Below are 24,081 nucleotides of genomic sequence, written 5' to 3' on the forward strand. Positions count from 1 at the left end.
AGCCTAAAGACTTACTTTATATACCCTCAGCTGTACAATTTTACTAAATTTAATTCCAAAAAATTTCTTTACACAACAACCAAAAATACACAGAATGTTCTTCAACATGAGAAATATAACTATGTATATTATTATTCCCAGTGAGAATTGAAATCTTGGGAAATTTAACAATTTCTCATAAAAATAAAGATCATTAAAGACTAAAATAATTTGCCTTTTCATTATTTTTACTATAAACTTGTGTATTAAATGGGTATCTATGTTATATACTAAAACTGTTTCCCTAAATTTGATACTATCCAATCCTGCTTTAATATCTATGATTTTATATATGTAAAATAAACATAGTTTTGATTAAATCATACAGGCTACATGTGTGACACACAAATGAGTAAAAGTCATTACAAAGTTGCTCAGATAGGTAAGGGATTCAGGTAATTTAGTTATAATATTATATTTTGAAGGTAATATATCTAAATATGTAACTTTGTATAAAATTGCAACAAAAGCCCCCGATATTCTCTAGCAATCAATTAAAGCATAACTACGAACACTCCAGCATTAAACTTTTTGATTGAGGCCCATTTATCCAACCATTTAAAATAGAAACCAGCACATAATTTGTTACATTATGCAATTTCAGAGAGTTATCAGAGCAAATACCACCGTCCCCTACCCAAATCATGCTTAGAGACTGGCATGGTGTATTTTATGAGATTTATGTTTCAATTTTTTTGTTAGTTCTAAAACAGAAGGTCATGAATAAGAAAGATCCAAAAACAAATCACTGTCTTCAAATAAATAAAACTGATAATTTTACCCAATTTTAACTAGGAGAGGACATAATTAGAGGCTGTTTTCTTGCTCCCATGTCCAATCTGAAGTGACTGGAGTAATTTAATTGTGAAGCAAAGTTGAATGAACTCTCTAGACTGTTCAGTGTAGTTAACCCTCCAAGTATAAATTTACACTAAATGGAGACATACAATCTGGAGGTTATATCCAATGGCTTTATTGATCTTGACTAGCAAATTTGTATTACTAAAATACTTAAATCTTCCTGACTCAAATATGTATTTTCCAACCACAGAGGTAGACAGCAGCAAAAAGAGAAAGCACTTTTGGGAAAAGCACGTATGTAGCTAATTTAACACAAAACACTATAATGCATACCTAATGTTTCTAATGCAGATGTGTCTTCTCCAACATATATATCTCCAGGGAATAATTGTAAAGAGGCAATACATTAAAATAAACTCTGACGGAATCGTTAAACATGTAGTATGAATCTTATATATATGGGTAATGATTTGAGTACAAAATACTAATCATAATGGTATGATTTAATGTAATCAACATCATTTATCATATTTTTCAATATAATTCATAAATAACAAACACTTTTATACGCAAAATTATTTTCGGGCTGTATTCTACATGTAAAGATGTTTTTTAAGAAGTCTTTCCCAATTGTAGTATTATCTAAAATATATGATTGGAAGGACTGACGAGTTGTATTACTGTTTAAGACAATGCTTGACAAAAAATGATGTATTATTAAAAAAAAAGTTCAAATTATAAAAACTGTATACATTGAAATGTTTTTCAGCAGGGGTATACTTTAATCTCCAGACTAGAGTTCATTTTAAATTCTAATGGGTATTAATATCTTTATATAATTCCAGAAGATGATATTAGTTGATAAATTAAAAAAGGCTAATGATCAATTTTTTAAAACTTGACTTTTCATATTAAAGTGCCAAAATAGTGAATATTTAATATACAACTTAACAATATAATGTTTATTGTCTTCTCATATCTTATTTAAAGCCGATATTTATAAAAAGAGAGTACAAAATAATTCATAGACCATAACCCAAGTATTATGATATATCCTTATTTTGTCATTCCTAATAAATAACACTTGAAGGACAAGATAAATTAATATCTCAAGTATCTTTGCATTTGAAAAATTTAAATTCATACATTGATTTCAAGGTTAATGTGGCAAAAAGTAGATATTTATATCTGAAGTTAAACTGCAAATAACCAATAAAAATTTATTTTAGAAGCATGAGAAATGGATTCATGCTGACATTATGGTTAAATCAAATTCTTCTCCTAAATTCAATTCTCTAATTTAAAAGAACTCAAAGAAACAAAAACATATTTGAAATCTAGTGACATAAATGATAAGTGAGTGGGACAGAACAAAATTAGGCCTTACCTCTTTTTTACAATTAATATGACAACTAGGAGGAGGAGGATGAACACCAAAATCCCAGCACTAATTCCTGCTATTTTCACCACTCTGTCTGTCTGCTTTGCTGGGTCTGGAATTACTTCTGGTTCTTCTGTTGCTGCTGCTAAATGAACCAAAAAAATACGTTACTAAAAACAGCTAATTATCACAGAAAGGAAAATGCACAACTACTACAAAAAGGCAACTTGTTGAATTTATTTGAATAAAATAACCTGAGAATATAAATACAGAAGTGCGCTAAAGTACATACAGCATGAGAGATTTAGGGTCAAGCTAAGGGCAAAGCTTTCTGAATAGGGGTTAACACACACGCGCACACACACACACACATAGATCTAATTATCAAAGGAAATGGTGAACGATTTTTCCTCCAAATGTTCTTAAAACTGAGAACTCAAGATTTTTAGCAGATAGTACATGGAAAAGGGATGAGGTCAGATTTAAAGATTCATTTATTTATCATTTCAGTCAGCAAACTCCTCTCCTCCAGTGCAGGGTGCTATGCTTGGCCCTTTAAGACAGTGTCAATGGCACTTGTCTGGGACACATGATTAAGTTAAATGAATGCCTAGTCTGTCGAAGGTGTGAGTTTATAATTTGATGTATAAAATTTGAAATGAATAGTTCGTTTGGGGAATAAAGACAATAACAAAGGTAAAACAGGAACATCAAGAAATATTTCACATTTTCCTAACAAATAAAACCCAGATAATAAACTTGGAAAACAAAACTTTCAGAAGTTAAAATCTTAAACAAAAAATTAAAAATAAAGAAACATGTTTGTCTATCTTCACTTTCTTTCTTTCTTAATGCCAGCACTATTCCCATATACACACATATTAGAATCATAATCTGTAATCAATAACCCTCTGAATCCATTTTCCTTATACCTTATTTACCTATTATCTATATTTTACGTATAAAAACTGAGGTTTAGAAAGATGAGAATGGACTGCGTATTGCTCAAGAACAAAGAAAAATCTAACACATCTCTGTCACCTGAAGCGGCAGTCACAGTGTCTCCACACCCCCCTGCAAAGAATGTGTGTGCCCAGCACTGGTGATTCATAGGAGTCAGCACCCTGCGAAACTGCCCGAAGCCCCCATCACACATTCAAAGGGAGGATGGCTGAAGGAACAAACAAATGCAACCCTGAAGCTAACCTCATAGCTTTCCAATAAATACTTTTCTAATTCCCTTTTTAAAATAATCTATTTTTCTACATTCTAGTCCTTCCAGTTCTTTCTTCTTCAGATTCTCTGCCTTGGCTTCTTTATCCCACCCCACCTCCACTTTTAACTTCCGTTCTTCACATCTAAATATCTGCTCAGGTTTCCAACCAGCCAGTTTCACTCAAAAGGGGACGGACACAAATTTGGTAACTTTTCATTTTTTCAGCCAGGAACATAAGAACTAAGGCATCTCATATTAATATCATTTCGTAAAATGGTAACTTAAAGTGAAACCAGTATGAAACACAGCTTGAAAAAAAGGGTTAGAGAGAACAGCTAACTTTGTAAAACCATTCACTATAACTCGAACTTCTCTCATTTCGCCGGGATCGGTTTATGTTCCCTCAAGGACCAGTATTTGGTAAGTATTCGCAAATAGGAAAAGCAAGTTTTCGCGTGTTTCTTCCCGTCAGCAGGGGGTTTTCCTTCCCTGTTGACACTTTTCACACATGCGGTCTTCAGGGAATTTCCAGCCTCATTAATTAGGAATAGAGGTAGTTCAATGTTCACCACATTTCAAACTATAGATTATTGTTCAGTTCATCAAACCATGTATTAAATATATTGGTGATCTCTCTTCCCAAGAGCAAGTTTAGAAATACACAGGTGGTGTATTTTAGAATTGTACACCAGAAACCTATATCATTTTATTAACCAATGTCACCCCAATAAGTTCAATAAAAATTTAAAAAATAAATAGATACACACAATGAAGGCAGGAAATATATTTTAAAGTTGCATACAAAGCTAAAAACAATATTGCTTTTAATTGTCAAAAAAGATTGGTTTGACACAGTTACCACTTGAAATAGAAAGAGACAGAATGTTTGATATAGAACTGTCTAGAAAAAACTTCGGTGTAGGCAACAAATCCTCATTGTAAGTGGCATGTTTTCATAAGAATGTTCAGAACTGCTAAGCCCATGGAAGCCAACAACCTTCACAATATACACAGGTGCAAACATAAACTCTCATCGTGAAGTATGAACAGCCAGCCCTAATGCTGGTTGGGTTTGGTGATTAAATAACCAAACTGACATGAAGGTGATGGGTAAACAATTTCAAATTCAGAGGATGAAAAACACCTTTTATAGTCTTTCTAAATAAGATAGATTTGCTAATGAATAAATTTAAAAATATTTCCGGGAATGAAAAGCCAAATCTAAAAGTGAATTTCTGACCAATGGTACTTGAAGCTGATAACCTTGAAGCTGTATTCAGGAGATAATAACTTCATAATCTATTATGCAAAACAGTGTTATTTAAAATCATAGTCCAGATGTCTTGGTTAAACACTAGATTGCAATATTCAGCAAATGGTTGAAAAAGAAAAACCAGAAACAACTGCATTCATTTGGGTTAGGTAAGGGGGCTTTTGTGTCATGATTACAGTTCTTAGGTAAAGAGTCATTCATCAATGTTTCAACATCGTTATTAAACTTGAATACAGAAGGCCAATGGAACTCTCTAAAAACATACGATTTAGTGACTGTTTTCCCTTGGTTGTGAATCCTTCTCAAAGTCTTTAGCTATGAAATATATTATTATTATCACTACTACAATGACTATTAAGACCATATTCAATTAATGTCTGCATAAATGTATTACTTTGCATAATTTAATCACACATATTTATTTAAGTTCTTGGCCTAATAGAACCAAGGAATATAAATATCCTCTTTACAATTATTCAAGCTTAGAAGATTCATTAATAGAAACACAGCAGTAGCCCCTAAGTAAGCATTTTCTATTTTCTTTTAAAAAAAGGAGCAAAAAGCTATTATAGTGACTGCACCCCTGAGCCCGGTTTATAATTTATGCATATACACCAAGGCAATGCGGAGCACACCTTTTTCAGAACTGCTTTCCTGCACCATAAATCTTTACCTTTTTATCTGTCAGAGAACATTCAGAGAGTCCCCAGTGTTCTGGAGCCAAGAGCAGCACCATTCTTTGGACAGTGAGAAAAAAAACTAAGGCAATATTTTATAAAAATAGTTAAAGCAACTTTATAAATTGGGTTCTTCCTCCCAGTCCCTAAAAATAATTTCCCTAAAACATATCGGTTAAAAAAAAAAAAAAAAGCTACACAAATGCCTCACACTTTACTTAATAAGTAAAATTATTTGATAGCTGTAATCATACAAAAACATTTTTCCATTTCTATGATGAATATCAGAGGTGGAGGCCTCTAAGTACAATATATTAGGTAATCTCACAATAGCTTTAGAGGCACCATCATCTTGTACAGTCCTGCAGATAGTTCACTGATGCTTTCTTTCCTTCCAGTTATAATTAATTATGAAAAATTGTTCACACTCACTTCCCAATCATCACTTAAAATCTTATCACTGGGATTATGTCCCCCAGTGCCACCAGCCCACTCTCACCGATGTGTCTAATCGCTTACTAGTTACTGAGTTCGATGTTCACCTTCTCACCTCATTTACCCACTGCCTCCCTCTGGCCATACGCCTTCCCGGGGCTTCCGTACTTGGCCATCTCCCAGTTTTCTCATGACTCTGGCCTCTCCTTTTCAGATCTCTTTTGTGAGCCCCTCCGAGTTTCCCTTAAAAAATAAATGCTGCTTTGAGTTCCTTAGGGTCCTGGATCTTTGGTCACTGTTGTCCGTTCTTTCTGGCTTGGTGATTCATCTACTTCCATCCCATCAGTTGCCATCCATGATCCATGCTGACCACTCTTAAATCAGTGGATCTCTAACCATGGAGCAGGGCTCTCACCGCCACTCTCGACCCACGACTTTATCTCATTATTGTTATGTCTTCACTCCAATACGAGCCTCAAATACACCATCTCCAAATCTGAGCTCATCATCGTACCCTTATACTGGTGCCCCTCCCGTGTATCCCTTTCAGTCAATGGCACAACTGTTCCCGTTGTTCAAGCCAGAAATCTGGGCACCATTCTTGAATCCCCCTCTCTCTCCTTTACTTCCAGGATTAACATGTACATTATCATTGGAATGCTTTTTTTTGTTTTTGTTTTTTTTAAATTTTAACGTTTTTTATTAATTTATTATTATTATTTTTTAGGGAGAGAGAGATAGAAACATTGATGAGAGAGAATAGATTCAATATCAGCTGCCTCCAGCACTCCCCCTACAGGAGATGGAGCCTGCAAGCCATGCACGTGTCCTGACTGGGAATCCTAACAGTGACCTCTTGGTTCACGCTCAACCACTGAACCACACCAGCTGGGCAAGCAAAATAATTTTTTTTTTGTGGCTTCTCTTTTCACTTTCTTTTTTTTTCTTTTCAAACCTTTATTGTTGGATGTAAAATGTATTACAGATGTTCCACATTTTTCCCCCATTGACCCCCTCCTCCCCACTCCCGCCCCCCTCCCACACAAATTCATTGCTAGACTGACAAACCTCAAAGGGAAAGGGGTTGGGGGGGGGTGGGAAGAAATAAACCAAAGAACTTATATGCATAACCAATGGACACAGACAATAGTGTGGAAAGTTTTTGAAAGAGAAAGGGGAAACTCAATAAGTACGATAGGACAAAAGGCAAAAACTGGAACTGTCTCGGGCAAACTGGGATATCTGGTCACTTTTCTTTCTCGTACAACTAGTTACCAAATACTACTACTTCCTAAATGCCTCTTGTTTCTACTTCTTCCTATCTCCAGTGCTACTACCTTACTCGGGTCACCATCAATCACACCCAGATTATACCATGGCTGCACTCTCTGCCTGTTCCACATCACAACTCACTGTGCAGGGCATAGTATTTCTAAGATCTCAACTATATAACGTCGCTGCACTGATTAGAGCCCTCCGATGGCTTCCACCACAATTAAGATAATGTCCCGAAAAACAGGGACTGTGATTATTTTTCTTGCCATTGTATTTCTAGTCGACCTGGAAAGGAGCAACAGCACAAAAACTATTGGTGAAATAAATGAAAGAATGACACTACGGCTGCCTATGGTTGATGGTACTGCCATATAAAACATCAGAGGTGTGTCTTATTGTTTTGGATATTGGCCTAAAATGAACTTGATACAAACATTCCCAAATTGTCTCTAGAATTTTCAAGCCACTGTGCTAGCCATACCTTCCTAAAGCTAACTATTTCCACCACCTGCCACCATATACTCCCAAACCAAAGTGCAGGAATATTCTAGCATCACAGAACGTGTACGAGATTCAATATCAGAAGATACTATTTTAATTTTCAGTTCCTTCTCTTCTTTGTTGTGTGACAATGAGCACATTACCGTTGCTTACAGTTAATATTACACCTGTAAAATGAAAATAGTAGCAATGCCTATAATATGTAGCTTTTGGGATATTGAGTGACATAATGATGAGAACAGTTTTTATAAACTGTGTAACACTGGTAACAGAAGTAGTAGCAGATGTTGTTCCAGTTGGAGGTGTTAGCTATTTGGGTCCATCATATAAAAAGTAAAAATTATGACTAGGAGCAGTGACATTACTGAAAAACAGTTTTTAAAAAATCTTAGCAGTCTATTGTATAAATATATAATAGTGAGTTTTGTAAAGTACATGTTATTAGTTAAATAGTCTGCCACACTGGACTTCTACGACTATGGGTATCATGAAACATGTATTATTTAACTCAATAATCTTTTGAAGTAATTTTGCTTTATCATGTCATACAATCTTATGAAACTTGTCTAGTCTTAGATTGTTGACCAAAAAAAAAAAAAACAAAAGCAGGTTCTACTAGATTTATATTGGAGAAAATAAAAATAGCTATATGTCACATATTTTGTTTGAAGAGTAACTAGAACATAGTTTATTCTTTTTTAATAACAATATGAATATTACCTAAAAATGTATGATGTAGAAAATAACAGTGCAGAAATATATTATGAAATATTTTAAACACTGGTGAAATACAAGTATGGATTAATATTACAAATGTTTAAAATGAATTTCCTACTGCTTAAGGCATCTTTTTCTAGTCTTAGATCCTCAACTAGTTTTGGTTTTAAAACTGCAGTTCAGAACTTACATAAAATCCCTGAAGAAATGATAAAAATACTCTTTGCAAAGGCAATAAAGTAGCTATCACATTGCAGGAATGTACTTAAAGGTTAAAAAACATGTAAAATATTATTACTTTTTGCTTCATAGTAACTTAATGAAGGGCAAATGTTTTATTTTACATATGAATTTTTCATTAAGCTTTTCATTTAGTTAGATTTATTCAATTGGGCAAAACAGAGCCTTAGTGTGTTCTCTTACTTCTCAAACACACTTGAGTCTTTCTGCTGAGTTACGTCTGAAATTCCTAATTCTTCATGCATCTTCTCATTGCCCCAGTCAAGACCCAGTCAACTTGCTATTGACTGAGACTTCCCATATAGACCTTCCACAGATGCGTCTTCTATATTATCACCAGAATGAGTTTCCTAAAATGCAAATGTGATTAAATGACTCCTTTAACTGCTTTCTATTCAACAGAAAAGGTGAAAGTTTTTGGTATGACATACAGGCTTTCCAAAACTAGGCTCTAATCAACCTTTTCGATCTCATTTATTGATGATTTCTTTAAGGTACCATAAAGCCTCATCATTTGAAAGTACCAACCCTTCCCAAATACTCAGATACTCCTTGATCTATTTCAGGGTTTGGCAAACTGGCCCCATGAGTCCTTTCTAGTGGATTTGAGGGCAACTACTGTATGATTGCAAATAGTCAACTTTATAAGATAATGAAAAATTGCTACCAATTTACATACCCACCAGCAGTGTACTTAAACTCCATTTAAATTACATCTTAGCACTCTGTATTATCAGACTTTGACATTTTGGCCAATTTATTGGTAGAAAATAATGCCTAATATGCTTTTTATTACTGAAATGGTCTTTTGAGACACTTATTTAAAACATTGACAGCAATTTCTTCTCTGAAATACTGAGAGCACAATTTTGACAACCCCCCCCCCCCTTTTTCTATTTGGTTTTCATCTTTTTCTTATTGGTTTATAGACATATTTTGTATGTGGATAATAACCCTTTGTCAGTTATATGTGCTGCAAATACCTTCTAAGGGTGGCTTTCATTTTATTTATGGTATCTTTATTTTTTTATTTTTTTATTTTTTTTATTTTTTCCACATCTTTATTGTTGGATGTAAAATGTATTACAGATGTTCCACATTTTCCCCCCATTGACCCCCTCCTCCCCACTCCCGCCCCCCTCCCACCTTTTCCCAAACTATTGTCTGTGTCCATTGGTTATGCATATAAGTTCTTTGGTTTATTTCCGCCCCCCCCAACCCCTTTCCCTTTGAGGTTTGTCAGTCTAGCAATGAATTTGTGCTTCTTAATCCCTTCACCTTTTTCATCCATTCCCCCAACCCCTTTCCCAACTGGCAACCAACAAAATGTTCTCTGTATCTATGAGAATGTTCCTGTTCTTCCTGTTCATTTTGTTTGTAGATTCCATTGTTGATAGATATGTATTCATTGCCATTTTGTTTGCTCATACATTTTATCTTTTTCTTTAAAAAGACCCTTCATCATTTCATATAATAACGGTTTGGTAGTGATGAACTCCTTTAACTTTTTCTTGTCTGGGAAAGTTTTTATATGTCCATCGATTCTAAATGACAGCTTTGCAGGATAGAGTAATTTTGGTTGTAGGTTCTTGGTTTTCATCACTCTGAATATTTCTTGCCACTCCCTTCTGGCCTGCAAAGTTTCTTTTGAGAAATCAGCTGACAGCCTAATGGGAACTCCCTTGTAGGTAACTAGCTGCCTTTCTCTTGCTGCTTTTAGGATTCTCTCTTTGTCTTGAACCTTTTGCATTTTGATGATGATGTGTCTTGGTGTGGGCCTCTTGGGGTTCATCTTGTTTGGGACTCTCTGTGCTTCCTGGACTTGTATGTCTGTTTCCTTCACCAAGTTAGGAAAGTTTTCTGCCATTATTGTTTCAAACAGGTTTTCGATTTCTTGTTCACGCTCTTCTCCTTCTGGCACCCCCAAGATGCGAATGTTGGCACGCTTGAAGTTTTCCCAGAGGCTCCTTACACTATCCTCATTTTTTTGGATTCTTTTTTCTTTTTGCTGTTCTGGTTGGGCGTTTTTTGCTTCCTTATATTCCAAATCGATGGTTTGCTCCTTGGATTTACGTACTCTATTATTGAAGCTATGTAAATTATTCTTTATTTCAGTTAAAGCCTCCTTCGTTTCTAACTGTGCAGCGATCATTTCTGACTGGTACATTTTTATGCTTTTGAGGCCCTCACTGAGTTCATTGAGCATCCTTATAAGCAGTATTTTGAACTCAGCATCTGTTAGGTTGCTTATCTCCATTTCGCTTAGTTCTTTTCTTGGGGTTTTGTTCTGTTCTTTCATTTGGGACCTGTTTCTTTGTATCCTCATTTTGGCTGCCTCCCTGTGTTTGTTTCTGTGTATTACTTAATGAGAGGTATGGGGCTCGCTGAGACCCGATGCTGCTCGTTTGAAAGAATTTAGGAAAAACCTGAAGCAGGATCCAAGACAGGCCAATCCTATGGTTAAGCAAGTAGCAACAGCTTGGGTGGGCTTGAAAGTTGTGTGGGGCGGGGTGGGGCGGGGCCTCAGGGAGTCAGCAGGGCGGGGCTACCAGTGTGAGACAGGTTGCTGGAGTCCCAGATATGGCGACTGTCTGCCGCCCCAGGGAAGGGCTCACCAAAGGAACAAAGGCCTCTTACAGCACGTTTGTCCCTGAGAAAGCCCCCTCTCCAGCCCTCGCTCCAGTGCCAAACAGCTCAGTTCTTCCCTGTATTTCTCTGGTGCCCCTCGAGCTGCCTCCCCTCCGAGCTTAGAGGGAGAGAGTCCGATAAGTCCGTGCGCGGGCCCTTTAGGGAGCTGCCTGTGGCTCCAGCCGCTTCAGCCTCCCTGAGCCTCAGTTTCTGCTGGTTTTTTCAGCCAGAAGTTATGGGGACTTCTCTTCCTGGCACTGGAAACCTGAGCAGGGCACCTGGTGTGGGACGGGGACCCCTCAGTCCTCAGGAAGGACCTTCCCAGCCGCGGGAGCCTCCTGATTTTTATCCGCCACACTTGGGTGTGGGACCAGCCCGTGGCGCTGCTGCCGCCACCCCTCGCGCCGCCGCCCCTCCTACAGGTCTGGATGTAGCTGCTTTTTTTTTTTTTTTTACTTCCGTAGTTGTAGGACTTCCATTCAGCTTGATTTTAGGCGGTTTTGGATGATGGTTGTTCTGTAGTTTTGTTGTAACTTGGATGTGGTTGTGGGAGAACGCGATACTGCGTTTCCCTACGCCGCCATCTTGACCGGAAGTTTTTCTATTTATGGTATCTTGATGACTAGCAGTTCTTCATTCTAATTAAGTCAAATATGTCCATTTTTTATTTGAATTCATAACAACGTTTCCTTTTTTTCTCTAAATATTTAAAACTGCATTTCATATTTAATCCTGGATCCATCTAGAATTGCTCTCTGAGTATGATATACAGTAGAAAGCTTCCCCCTCCAAATAAATATCTAGTTATCTGTGGACAATTTTTGAATTGATCCATAATCTTCAAAACCACTTCTGTCCTGAATCAAAATTACATAAATGCATGAATTTAGTTTCCAGATTATACATTATTTTCCATGAGGCAATACATGTACTGTGTTGATGTAACATGGTTTAACTCACTATAGCTCTATAATAAGTTGTAATACACGATGGGCATGTTCCCATGCCTCGTCCGTCCCCTTCTTCTCAAGTGTCTTGGCGCATCTTTATATCTTGCCGTGGGTAACCTCTTCAGATTAAAGTCCAGCTGACAAATTGTCCCTTTACTTCTGTCAAAGCTGCTATGTAGTTCATCCTAAGACTTATTTTAAAAATTTGAACAATTATGCTGTTTCTTCCTAAAAGTTTCATTTGGTTCTTGGCAAATGGTTCTTTGTTTAGTTACTCCTGAGAGCATCTTGCTCATCTTTATGATTTGCACTTTGTTTCTCTGAATATTTTGTTCAACGTTCTTCTGTATTCTGGATCTGTGGGAATCCTGTGGGCCGAAATTAATCATGCTTTCATCTGAAAAAAGAACTTGCACTAATGTCTGCAGCAACCATGAAGCACCACAGGGCCCAGACTACCTCTGCAGCCTTGGAGAGGACCACCCTATGGCGAACTCCCTTATGACCAGCCTGACAGCATCTCCCTTCAGAAACCCCCAATCCCTCCTTCTGCCTATTCCCATTCTCAGCTCCAGTCACCCACCTTTTGGTGGAAGAGGCAGAACAGAGACTTCCCAGAGGTGCTGTGAGGACAGTAAAGTATCTAAAGGCATGTCCTACCCAGGTAGGACTGTTCTCAGAGTTTCTCAGAGCAGCTAATCTGCCGGCTTCCACAGTGGACGTCAGATCATGGGATTTTATTTTTTTCTTTTTCCCAAGGCCTTATCCTTAACTACCCTCTCACCTCTAAAACATCAGTTAATTATTTGTCAATCTACAACATGTAAAATTGTGTTGCAAATATTTTTCAATAAGTTGGGAACCAATACCAGTTTGGGAGCTAATTGAGGCAGAGATATAATCTCATTCATCATCTTTTTATGTCCAATGATTTACATACATATAGTGACCAACAGTTTAGAACAATAAATAAGTGACAAATAAAAAATGTTTCTCGCCCTGGCCAGTTTGGCTCAGCGGTTAGAGCGTCGGCCTGCGGTCCGGAGAGACCCGGGTTCGGTTCCCGCTAAGGGCACGTACTTCGGTTGCAGTTTGTCCCCGGCCCTGGTTGGTCGTGCGGGTGGCAGCCACTCGATGTGTCCCTTCACATCGATGTTTCTCTCTCTCTCTCCCTTCCTCTCTCTCCCTCCCACGCTATCTGTACAAAAAATATCCTCGGGTGAGGATAAAAAAAAAAAAAAACAAAAAAAAAACAAAAAAAAAAATGTTTCTCATTTGTCAAAGTGTGTTACATAAATAAAAGCATGTATCAACCATAATAAATATATTGTTTAAAGTTTAAATGTTTTTGAAACAAAAGACATTAAGTCTGGAGTTAACTGATATATGGTATCTATAATTATGCTTTAAGAAAAATTTGTTCTACAGAAAGCAATAGGTAAAGAATGTCAACATATCTAGAAAAATATACTAATGGGAGTTACTCTGATCATGTTTTTGTTACAACAAAACCATTTATATGGGCTTGAGTTCCAGCCCTACCACTCATTGGCCAAGTGAGCTTAAATTGTTTACCTACTGTGTTCCTCAGTTTTCTTATTGATAAAATAGAAATGATAATGATACCTACCTCCTAGGTTGATCTTAAGATTAAATGTGTTAGAATATATAAAGTGCTTAGGACAATATCTGATATATACAATAAGGCTCCAGTAAGTATTAGTGTACCTATAATTCAGATGAAATTCTCTTTACAAATCTAGGTTTCTGAACCACAGATAATAAGTTCAAAAAAGCAGCATCAAATAGAGAGAAGTCTAATTTCTAAAAATACAGAGATACTAAAGTTACTTTTCCTTATTTACCACATATTTATTGACTATCTCAGGGGTACAAAAGACTGTAATAGACTACAAACCAAATGACAGATGCTCTTCCTTCAAAACGTACATAATCTAGAAAAGAGATAAGCACTTAAATAACTGTGCTTATCAACAGAATATGGCAAGTACTAGAAAGAAGCACAACAAGGGGTCCTGTACCGGGGATAAAAGTGTATCTGGTTTGTTAACATCCTGAAACATTTCTTAAAAATCACTCGACACCAAAGACCAACTGTGATTTTCAGATAAAGAAGATTAAGTCAGAGCAGGTAAATGTCTTTATCATGGCCACGATATTAGTTATTGACACAGTTAAAAATATAGCCCATGTTCCTGACTCCCCTCTGACACTTTTGCTTGGGAGAAATGTGATTAGCAATATTTTTACCACTGTCTACTCAGAGAGAAGAAGGCAGGAAGGGATTAAGGGAGGAAAGGGGGGTGTCAACCTCAATCACTACCTAAAGTAAAGAAAAAAGTAGCCCTGGCCAGTTTGGCTCAGCGGTTGGAGTGTCGGCCTGCGGTACAGAGACCCGGGTTCGGTTCCCGCTAAGGGCACGTACCTCGGTGGCAGTTTGTCCCCGGCCCTGGTTGGTCGTGCGGGTGGCAGCCACTCGATGTGTCCCTTTCACATCGATGTTTCTCTCTCTCTCTCTTCCTCTCTCTCCCTCCCGCTCTATCTGAACAAAAAATGGAAAAATGTCCTCGGGCGAGGATTAAAAAAAAAGAAAAAGAAAAAAGTAAATTGACAGTGGTATCAAAGCCTTTCTTAAAAAAAAATGCAGGAATGAGTGGATAGATGGATGAAATCTGGGAGGTTCTTAGAGGAAGTTATATTTTTTTTTAAAAAGGAATATATAAATTTCATGTTCCACCTTAAATGCATGAAGAAGGCATAGGCTCCCTTCCTTTCATTAAGAAATAAATTATCTGTTGCCCCTGCCATGTGCCTCGCACATTTCTAGGCTCTGAAGCATCATCACTGAACAAGAGAGAAATCTCTGCTCTCATGCAGTTCACGGTTTGTGTTGTAAAACAGGTGATACATAAGTAAAAAAGGATCATCTGAATTAAAATAGGGGATGAGACCAAGCACAATGGTGACCTCTTTAGATTCAAATGTGAGGAAAGAATTCTCTAAAGAAAATATGGAGGTGGATGGTGTAGCTTTTTACTGAGATGTATCAGATCAACAGCAAATGCTTCCAATGTCTGTCCATGTACTAACATTAAAGAGAGTTCAGAGGTGATGGAGCTGTATTATTGATCAAAAAGTTTTGTTTTATTGTTTTTAACCTCAAGTAATAAAGGAGATCAGAGAATAAAATAAAGTAAAATTAAAAATTACCTTGGGGAAGTAAAAAATAAGACAGACAATATAATGCCATAACCCTGGGGAATATTGTGCTGGCCGGCTTGGATGCAAAACTGGAAGGAAAAGTAGAAATAATAAGGAATGACATATCTCCCATACACTGATTGTCACGTGGGACATCCAAGTAGTAATCGCCTATTAAGAGTAAACGAGACTGAGGGGAAGATTGCTGAGAAATAACAGGGATAGGTACCCAATGCTGGATCACATGTCCACCCCCAGTGTCTATAATAGCAAAGTAAGCTGTAAGACTAAATCTGAACCCGAGAGGGAAATGTTATGAACGGATAAATGCGGATATCTGGGCCTATTGGGGGAAAAACAACTTGATGATAATGTGAGTGATTTTTTTTTTCTTTTCATAAACTTCAGGATCAAGAAATTGTCTTCTTCAGGGAAAAATCTGGAATATTAAAACCCAGGCAATGCATGTAATTAAAAGGCAAATGCACTTGACATTTTTGTTCGCACAGAATTCAGGAAGCCAGACCTGGGCCAGGCATCCCAACATGCCACTCAAAACACAGAAAATGAAAACACACACACACACACACACGCACACACACACACGCACGCGCGCACACACACTTTGACATAATTTGAAATATTAGAGAAAGAAATATAAACCAAACAAAACCATTAATGAAGCTCAAGTTATAAGAATGTGATGTGATCTAAAATAATAAATTCCCTTTAAGCTAGTTTCATTGTCCTTATTTGCAAGATGAGGGGTTAAGATCAGCTGCTTTTAGTTATGAATTCCACTTTCTTTTTCAGCAGGTCATTTTCCACCAAGGCTTGGATAATTCATTAATCTGGCACATCTCAGGAGAACACACAACGTGGTTTAAATCATATTGATAGAGGTTGCCTGCAATTTTCACAGGTGTTTATTTACTAGATTAGAGTCTGCCTCAATATTGTTCAGAGGAAACAGATTAAAAAATGATTTTGAGTTCCAGCTTTTCCATGATGATTTAGCACAAAGTCTGAATGATTAATAAATGTTTTAAAATGTGAGATTGGTTTTTAATCCTAAAACATCTTTTGGCCTTTGAATGAGAAAACAGGAACCACATTTTAAAATGGTTCTTGATAGTCTAAAAACTAAGCATTGGCTACATTTCACGAATTCTTCTTTTCAAAATATCCAGCATCATTTACATCCAAGATACTTTAACTGACTCATTCTGTCCACTTCTAGGTAACGAATCTTTTGTTTGTACACTCAGAGCTGCCCTCCTTGTCTCAACAGAACCCGTGACACAAGAAATAGCATCTCGTCAATGACGTGGTCTCCAGCCCTTCGGTCCCACTCTCTTCTGAATTCCTGTGCACTTACTGGTTCTCTTTTGATCTGTCCTCTAAATCGAGGCTTCTTAGAGGCTGGCTGGAGTCTCAGAGGAGCAGGGTTTTTGAGGTCACCCTTAGGCTGATTACACGGACTCAGACATTAAGCTACATCATCATGGAAAAGCTGGAACTCAGAATCATTTGTTAATCTGGTTCCTCCAAACAATATTAAGGCAGTCTCTAATTTAGTTTCTTCATCTGTCTAAAATGGGGGCAATGATATTCTTTTACACATATTCTAAGGATTAAGTGAGAAAAAAAATTTTTTTTTTCATTTATCTTCAGACAGACCAGGAGGAAGAGAGGGGGAAAGAAAGAGAGAGAGAAACATCGACGTGAGAGAGACACACCAACTGGCCACCACCCACACGACCCCAATCTGGGCCGGGGACAAACTGCAACCGAGGTATGTGCCCTTAGCGGGAACTAAACCCGGGACTCTCTGTCCGCAGGCCAGTGCTCTAACCGTGGTGCCAAACCAGCCAGGGCTAAATGAGAAAATACTAAAGAAAGCTCATAAAGGTTTGTTGCTGATGTTGATCCTATCTTTCTTCTTTGTGGGCATGCACCTGCAACTCCACTTTCTAGCAGACAGTAGTGATCCAGGAAAAATTTGATCTTCAAATTCTTCAGTTACGTTAGAGATTGAACCACTGACAATATGGATGCTGCTGTCTGAAAAATAGGGTTTTAAAGTGTAAATGCAAATAGGCTACTTAACCTTTTGCCTACTATACGCAAAGCCACACGAACGCCCATCACTGAGTGGCACATCCAGTGCTATCCTGCTGAGCAGTGAGTACCCTGTTCTCCTGTGTCCCTACTGCAACCAATTCTTAAAACACTGGGTTTTTGTTGTTGTTGTTGTTGTCTTCTTGCCATCCCAACTTTTGGTCTCCTACTTTTTTTTCTTCTAAAATCTAATTCACAGAAGCCTTCAAACAAGTGCTTTCATTTTTCTTTGATCTTTAGTGTATTTGTTTGTTCAGTTCCCTCCATGCTCAGTGAATTCACTGTTCACATGCTTCTTCCACTTTCTGCTTTGACTTCCTCAAAACTGGCTTCTTAGCTCCTCACTTCAAATGAGTCCTGCTACTGTCAAAGACTCTTATGGAGAAAACAGACAAGCCTGCATTTGTTCTGGAAAGATCTCTGAGGCACTGTCTTCCAGGATCATCACCAGATCCCAGAGCCGGGCTTCCAGTCCTCAGTAACCCCTCCCACACCTACCTTTCCTGAATGATGCTAACCAGTTCCTCTTCCGTTAACATCCACGTGAACTTGCCTTCTCATGGGCTTGCTTTACTGAGCTTTAGATTGCACGAGAATCATTTTTTTCAACCCCCCTAAACCTAATATGTTTTCATATATTCAGGGTATAGAAAGCCAAGCTTTTTAAAGAAAAATTGTGCCCTTCTAAAAAGTACACATCATCAGATCAGGTGCAGAATCCTGCCCAACCTTAGCTATTTGATACCACTGCTCTGACACAGATTGAAAACATATTATAGAATACTATCTTCCCTACATTTTTCTGCTTAAAAAATACTGAACTTCTCTGACTTGTGGTGAACCGAGTAGTAGAATCAGCAGGAGGAAAGAAAAAGGCAAAAGTCGCAAAGCAAAGACTAAAATAGAAAAAGCCAAGGTTGATTTGAGAAACAGAGATCTCTAGAAAGATAGTCAATAAACTATTAATAATAGTATCATGTGTTCATATGAACAATTATTCCAACGTTCTTAGATTAGTTTTTATTCTGATTCTTTCATTTCCTTCAGATGATGTTCCATCTCCTGTTCATATCATAGCAGATCTAAGAGATGTTCCTGAACCACCTTCTGTGTCTGCAGAAAACAGGAGCAGCAGGGTGGAGAGGTGCCTTCCACAGCTCCCTATTCCCACTTGCACGCCCACGTTGCATCTGTGGTTGCCAAGCAGTCTCTATGGAGGGACTGACTCACAAAATTCCACCTTCCTCTCTTTCACCAGAAGTGGACCCAGAGTCAAAGGAACTCAGTCCAAATGGGCACTGGACAGCTGGCCCTGCCCCCTTCTAACAGGAATGAATTAGCATTGACAATGAGTGTGACACTTTCCTTGTGCACAGGCAGGTCTCAGGTAGTACAAAAGTTTCTTTGCTCAGCTGTGGTCACGTTCACCTACTAACAAACAGTAGAAATGGGTCAGTTTGAGGTTACTAAATAGTGAGGCCAAAAACATGCCAGTAGGAGTCAGAGCCTATGTGTGGTGTGAACCACTGGCCCGGTGGAACGAAACGAGGTAAGTGCATGGCTGGGAAGGGATGTGCGTGATTCACTTCATTTTCGTGAACAAGGCTACGCAAGTGGGTCAGTAAACTATGATCTTAGGAATCCTCGTTCCCCAACAACATTTTAAAGAAAAAATATAAGATTAAGGGTTCCCTGTTATACACTTACAATGCAAGGAAGGTATATATTTAGTCTCGAATTGTAAAAGTGATAATATTTTCATAATGTCCAAAACTAGAACTACATTTTAACCAATCTCTGAAAACTTCTAGAATTCACCTGAGAAGTTACAGGGAATTAGGCAGCACATCACAGTCAGAGCAAGTGTTTTGTTTGTTTTGCACGGCTAAGTAAAGAGACACACTTCTGGATAGGGACAGAAAGGGCACTTACCTTTAATAGTGTTCCAATTAAGATCTGAGAGAAAGGCCCAGAGCCTCTATCTGAGATCAGAGGTCACCACGCTCTTGGGAATTTGTGGGACCTAAACATGGATGTGGAAACCAGTACCACTCTTTAGAGAGCACCTGGCGACCTCAGACTCACTCAGTTGTTCTGTATGGAGTCTTCCCCTGCATGAGCTAACTCCTGACGTTGAATGCACACCTTCCTCAAGTCAAATTTGACCCATCAAACCTCTCTGGAAGCTAGATTCACAGTTTCATCCCCTCTGAACTTCCTCTACTCTCTTTAGGCTGTAGACGTGGTGTTGCCCCGTTTCCCTTACTACCTGTGCTAGTTAATTTTATGTGTCAACTCCAGCTGGGCCATGAGTGCCTGCGTATCTGGTTAAATGTTATTCTAGGTATGTCTGTGATGGTGTTTTCAGATGAGGGTAGCATTTGAAGCAGCAGATAAAGCAGGTGATCCTCCCCAACGTGAGTGGATCTGATCCAGTCCACTAGAACAAAAAGGCTAAGGAAGGAAGGATTCCCCCTTTCTGCCTGACTGCTCATTTGAGACATAGGTCTTCTCCTGCTATTGGATTGGGACAAGGCTTTATACCATCAATTTTCCTGGTTCTCACCTTTGGACTCAAATAGGAGCTAACCCACTGGCTTTCCTGGGTCTCCAGCTTACAGACAATGGTTATGGGACTTCCTAGCCTACATAATCTTGTGAACCAATTTCAATTTTTTATAACATATTGTATCTATATTTCCTATTGGTTCTGTATCTCTGCAGAGCCCTGACTATTACACTTCTCTTCATAGTATCTTCACCAAAAAATTTGCACCTCGCATGTTTTCATGTTCTATATTTTGCTATGGTTTCCCATTAAAACACAGCTGAGAAGTTTTGTGGTTTTTTTTAATCCTCACCCGAGGATATTTTTTTTTCCATTTTTTTTTGTACAGATAGAGTGGGAGGGAGAGATAGGAAGGGAGAGAGAGAGAGAAACATCGATGTGAAGGGACACATCGAGTGGCTGCCACCCGCACGACCAACCAGGGCCGGGGACAAACTGCAACCGAAGTACGTGCCCTTAGCGGGAACCGAACCCGGGTCTCTCCGGACCGCAGGCCGACGCTCTAACCGCTGAGCCAAACTGGCCATGGCTGAGAAGTATTTTTAATGCAATTAAAACAAAGAAACGAACTCACTTCTCATCTAGTATATTTAAAAACAGAACTATTTGATCTCTTATTTTTACAAATATAGCATACCATTAGAGCAATCAGATAATTCACAGATTTTAGTCTCTGTCCACCATATTTTTTCTTTTCAAAGCAGACATTTAACCTACTCCTGAAGGTCAAAGCTGCTGAAATATTCCAAGTCATACCAGTAACTCAATCCTTTAAAAAACAACATTTCGAGCCATATAAACACACCTAAAATAATTCCTTGTAAGGGCTGTGCAAACATCTGGACAAATCTTATACTATCACATCTCCATGTACTTCAGCAACTGAATATCTATTCCGAGCACATGACCACTGCTACTTGCATTAACAGATGATGTTTTCAATATAAGATTATATTGCTATAGCATCAGTAAACCATGATGATACGAATCCTCTTGTTTACCAGGAATATTTTAAGGAAAAAAATTAATGGATCCTATTATATGTTTGTATTTATAATACATTCAGTATTAAGTACTGAAATTAATAATTTAATATTTTCTTAATGTACAAAACCAGAATTACACTTTAATTAATCTACGGAGATTCCCAGAATTTATCAGTAGACTTTGCAGCACCGCCACTATATTTTTGCAGTTCATTAATATGTACCAATAAAATAAACACACAAAAAAAATAAAATGTAAACTGCAATATTTCCATTTTCATCTAAGGTCACACACAGCGCTAGTTTATTTTGCAGTATAATTAGTATATCTTTGACATGGGGGGAATAAATTCTTCAAAGCTAAAGAAATTTCCCAATCCTTTTGAAATTAGATTATCTCAAGCTATTTCCAAATCCCCGACAGTGAACCTGACTTATGCATTCTGCATGTATGAACCTGGCTGACAACAAACATTTTCATTTAGACATCCTCTCCCTATGAGGCCGAGTTTTGTTTTTCTTCATTAGTGTCTAGGAATTCGTATTCCAAGTCTCTGATTCAAAAAAAATTGTTTTCTTCAACTTTTGTTATATCAAAGTTATTTAAGCTGAACCTCAAAGGAGATGAAACTTATAGAGGAAGAATAAGTAAACACAGTTAGAAGATGAAAATCAATGGTTTGTAGATTAGAAAACCCTGGCTCTATCATTGCTCAAATAAGATAAAAATGCTGACCACACAGCTACACCTCAGAGAGAAAAAAATCATAAAATAATTTTCCATCTACATATTCATTCCCGCTGCCACTGTAATAAATTTACCAAACTTGGCGACTTAAGAGAATATGCATTCATCCTCCGACAGTTTTGAAACCAGAAATCCAAAAGCAGTGTCACTGGGTCAGAATCAAGGTGCCACTTACGAGACTCTATGGGAGAATAGGTTCCTAGCCTCTTCCTGCTTCTGATGGCTGTTAGTATTCCTTGACTTGGGTCACACCACTGCATACAATGCCTCTGTAGTCACACTGCTTTCTGGTCCTCTGCATGTCAAATCTTCCTCGGCCTCTCTCTTATAAAATACATGTGGTTGGATTTAGGGCTCCCCTAGTTAATCCAGGATAATCACCCCTAGTCAAGATCCCTGACTTCATCACATCTGCAAACACTCTTCTTTGTTATGAGCTAACATTTACTGGTTCCAGGGCTTTGGACTTGATATTTTTGGGTGATTATTGTTCAGCCGACTAAAATCTATGTGCTTTCCAATGTGTTTTAAAGAGTGTTTTTCAAGGTGCACGGTTTAAGTAATCAAGAGAATTCCACAGGTGAGAGGCCAAAGAGATGACATTGAGTAGCAAGGATAAGAGAAGACAGAGAGTCTCATTTGCCACACTGGACAGATTTTGTAGGCAGGTCTGTTTCTCTTCATTCCCACGGTTGCTTGTTTTTATTGCTAATGGCACCTCTCCTCATTCTCCACATGCTCCTGCACATAGGAGCTGCAGAAGGCTCTCAGTTTGCATAAAAAAAGTACTCTACTTTTTTTTTTTTGCATTTTACAAAATGATCTTTAAAAAAAAAACCAGGAAAGATAGCACACTCCTGTCATAATAGCTGCTTCTTAAGAGCTACGTTTGGAAAAGAGATGAAAATAATTCAAGTACTTAAACGTTATTTTCACAGAGCCCTCACGATAATTACAGAAATGCAATACCCCAGGTCCTCTTGCTTCTTCACGTGTCCCAAGCTTATCTGCACCTTTGGCCTTGAATGGGGCTGCTGTCCTGCCCACTGCTCTCCTGCAAGGCCAATACCCTGTGTTTCTTCACTGTCTACCTCACATCTATCTCCTCCATGAGGCTTCACCACTTGCCCTGCTAACACATTATCCCTTCATATATCAGAATCTCACAGTCTTTTATTTATTTTTTTAATATTTTTTTCTTTATTGATTGAGGAGTGAGAGGAAAAGAGAAAGAGATAGAAACATTGATGAGAGAGAACATCCACTGGCCACCTCCTGCGTGGCCCCACTGAAGATCGGGCCCACAACCTGGGCATGTGCCTTGACTGGGAATTGAACCTGTGACCTCTTAGTGCATGGGTTGATGCTCAACCACTGAGTCACACTGGCCAGGCAGAATCTCACAGTCTTTTAAAAAACAGTCTTGATTATTCCTTGTTTTATACTTAGTTAAATATGTCCCCACTACACGGTAAGCTCCTTAAAGCAAAGACTCTTACTCAGAATTGACATTCTCTGTCCTGATCCCCATCCATTGATATCTTGCATTGACTTTCACATAGCTGAGGCTCAATAACTGCTCGATTAATTAAGCTTTTTCTTTACTTTGGGTAAAGTATTTCTGACTACATGACTTTGCTTCCCTAGTTGAACTATAAAGGAGAGAGATTATTTCTTCTAATTCCTGGTGAAAATAAAAATTGTTATAAGATATAATATATATTTATTTTTGAAGAGTCTGAATGCCTAAAGAGGGACATACTTGAAATTATTATTTTAAATAGCTACCCAGAATAAAAATTCTTCTTTCCAAGAGGAGAAATAAGTGTTAAAAGAGTACATTATTGCATATGCCTTATTTAAATTTTTTTCCCACCACCATTTATCCCCTCCACGCCCACTTCCGCCTCCACAATCACCCTCCCCCCACAATCACCACACTACTGTTCATGCCCATGAGTTCTCTCTTTTTCCCTTTTGTGCTCAATCCCTCCACCCCCAAGCCCCCACCCCCCACCCCCACCAGCACCACCAGGACTGTCTGCCTGCTCTCTATCTACGAGCCTGTCTCTGTTTTGCTTGGTAGTTGAGTCCGTTCATTCAATTCCACGTATGAGTGAAATCATATGGCACTTGTCTTTAGTCTTTTAAATAATATCATTTCTTTGGAAAATCAAAACTATTTTAAAGTATGTATTCAGATCGTATATCGTATGTTTATTATAAGTTTATTTTATCCAAGCCAAGAAGTATAGATTCTTTATTTGTTGAACAAATATTGAGTGCTTTTAATATGACAGGT

At 38.0% G+C, this 24,081-nt stretch overlaps 1 protein-coding gene across 4 annotated transcripts in view; it reads right to left on the bottom strand.

Annotated features, from left to right (window-relative positions):
- The window catches only part of PTPRK (protein tyrosine phosphatase receptor type K), a 502,788-nt gene that overhangs the window by 41,189 nt on the left and 437,518 nt on the right, over positions 1 to 24,081 (bottom strand). For 2 of the 4 annotated variants that reach the window (XM_036248313.1, XM_036248312.1), the window contains exon 14: positions 2,228 to 2,366. In XM_036248313.1, the coding sequence (XP_036104206.1) occupies positions 2,228 to 2,366 (139 nt within the window). The remainder of the gene's footprint in view (positions 1 to 2,227; positions 2,367 to 24,081) is intronic. The other 2 variants (XM_036248314.1, XM_036248315.1) reach the window with 1 other exon arrangement.

This window comes from Molossus molossus, unplaced genomic scaffold (genome assembly GCF_014108415.1).
Source record: "Molossus molossus isolate mMolMol1 unplaced genomic scaffold, mMolMol1.p scaffold_m16_p_8, whole genome shotgun sequence".
Lineage (NCBI taxonomy): Eukaryota > Metazoa > Chordata > Mammalia > Chiroptera > Molossidae > Molossus > Molossus molossus.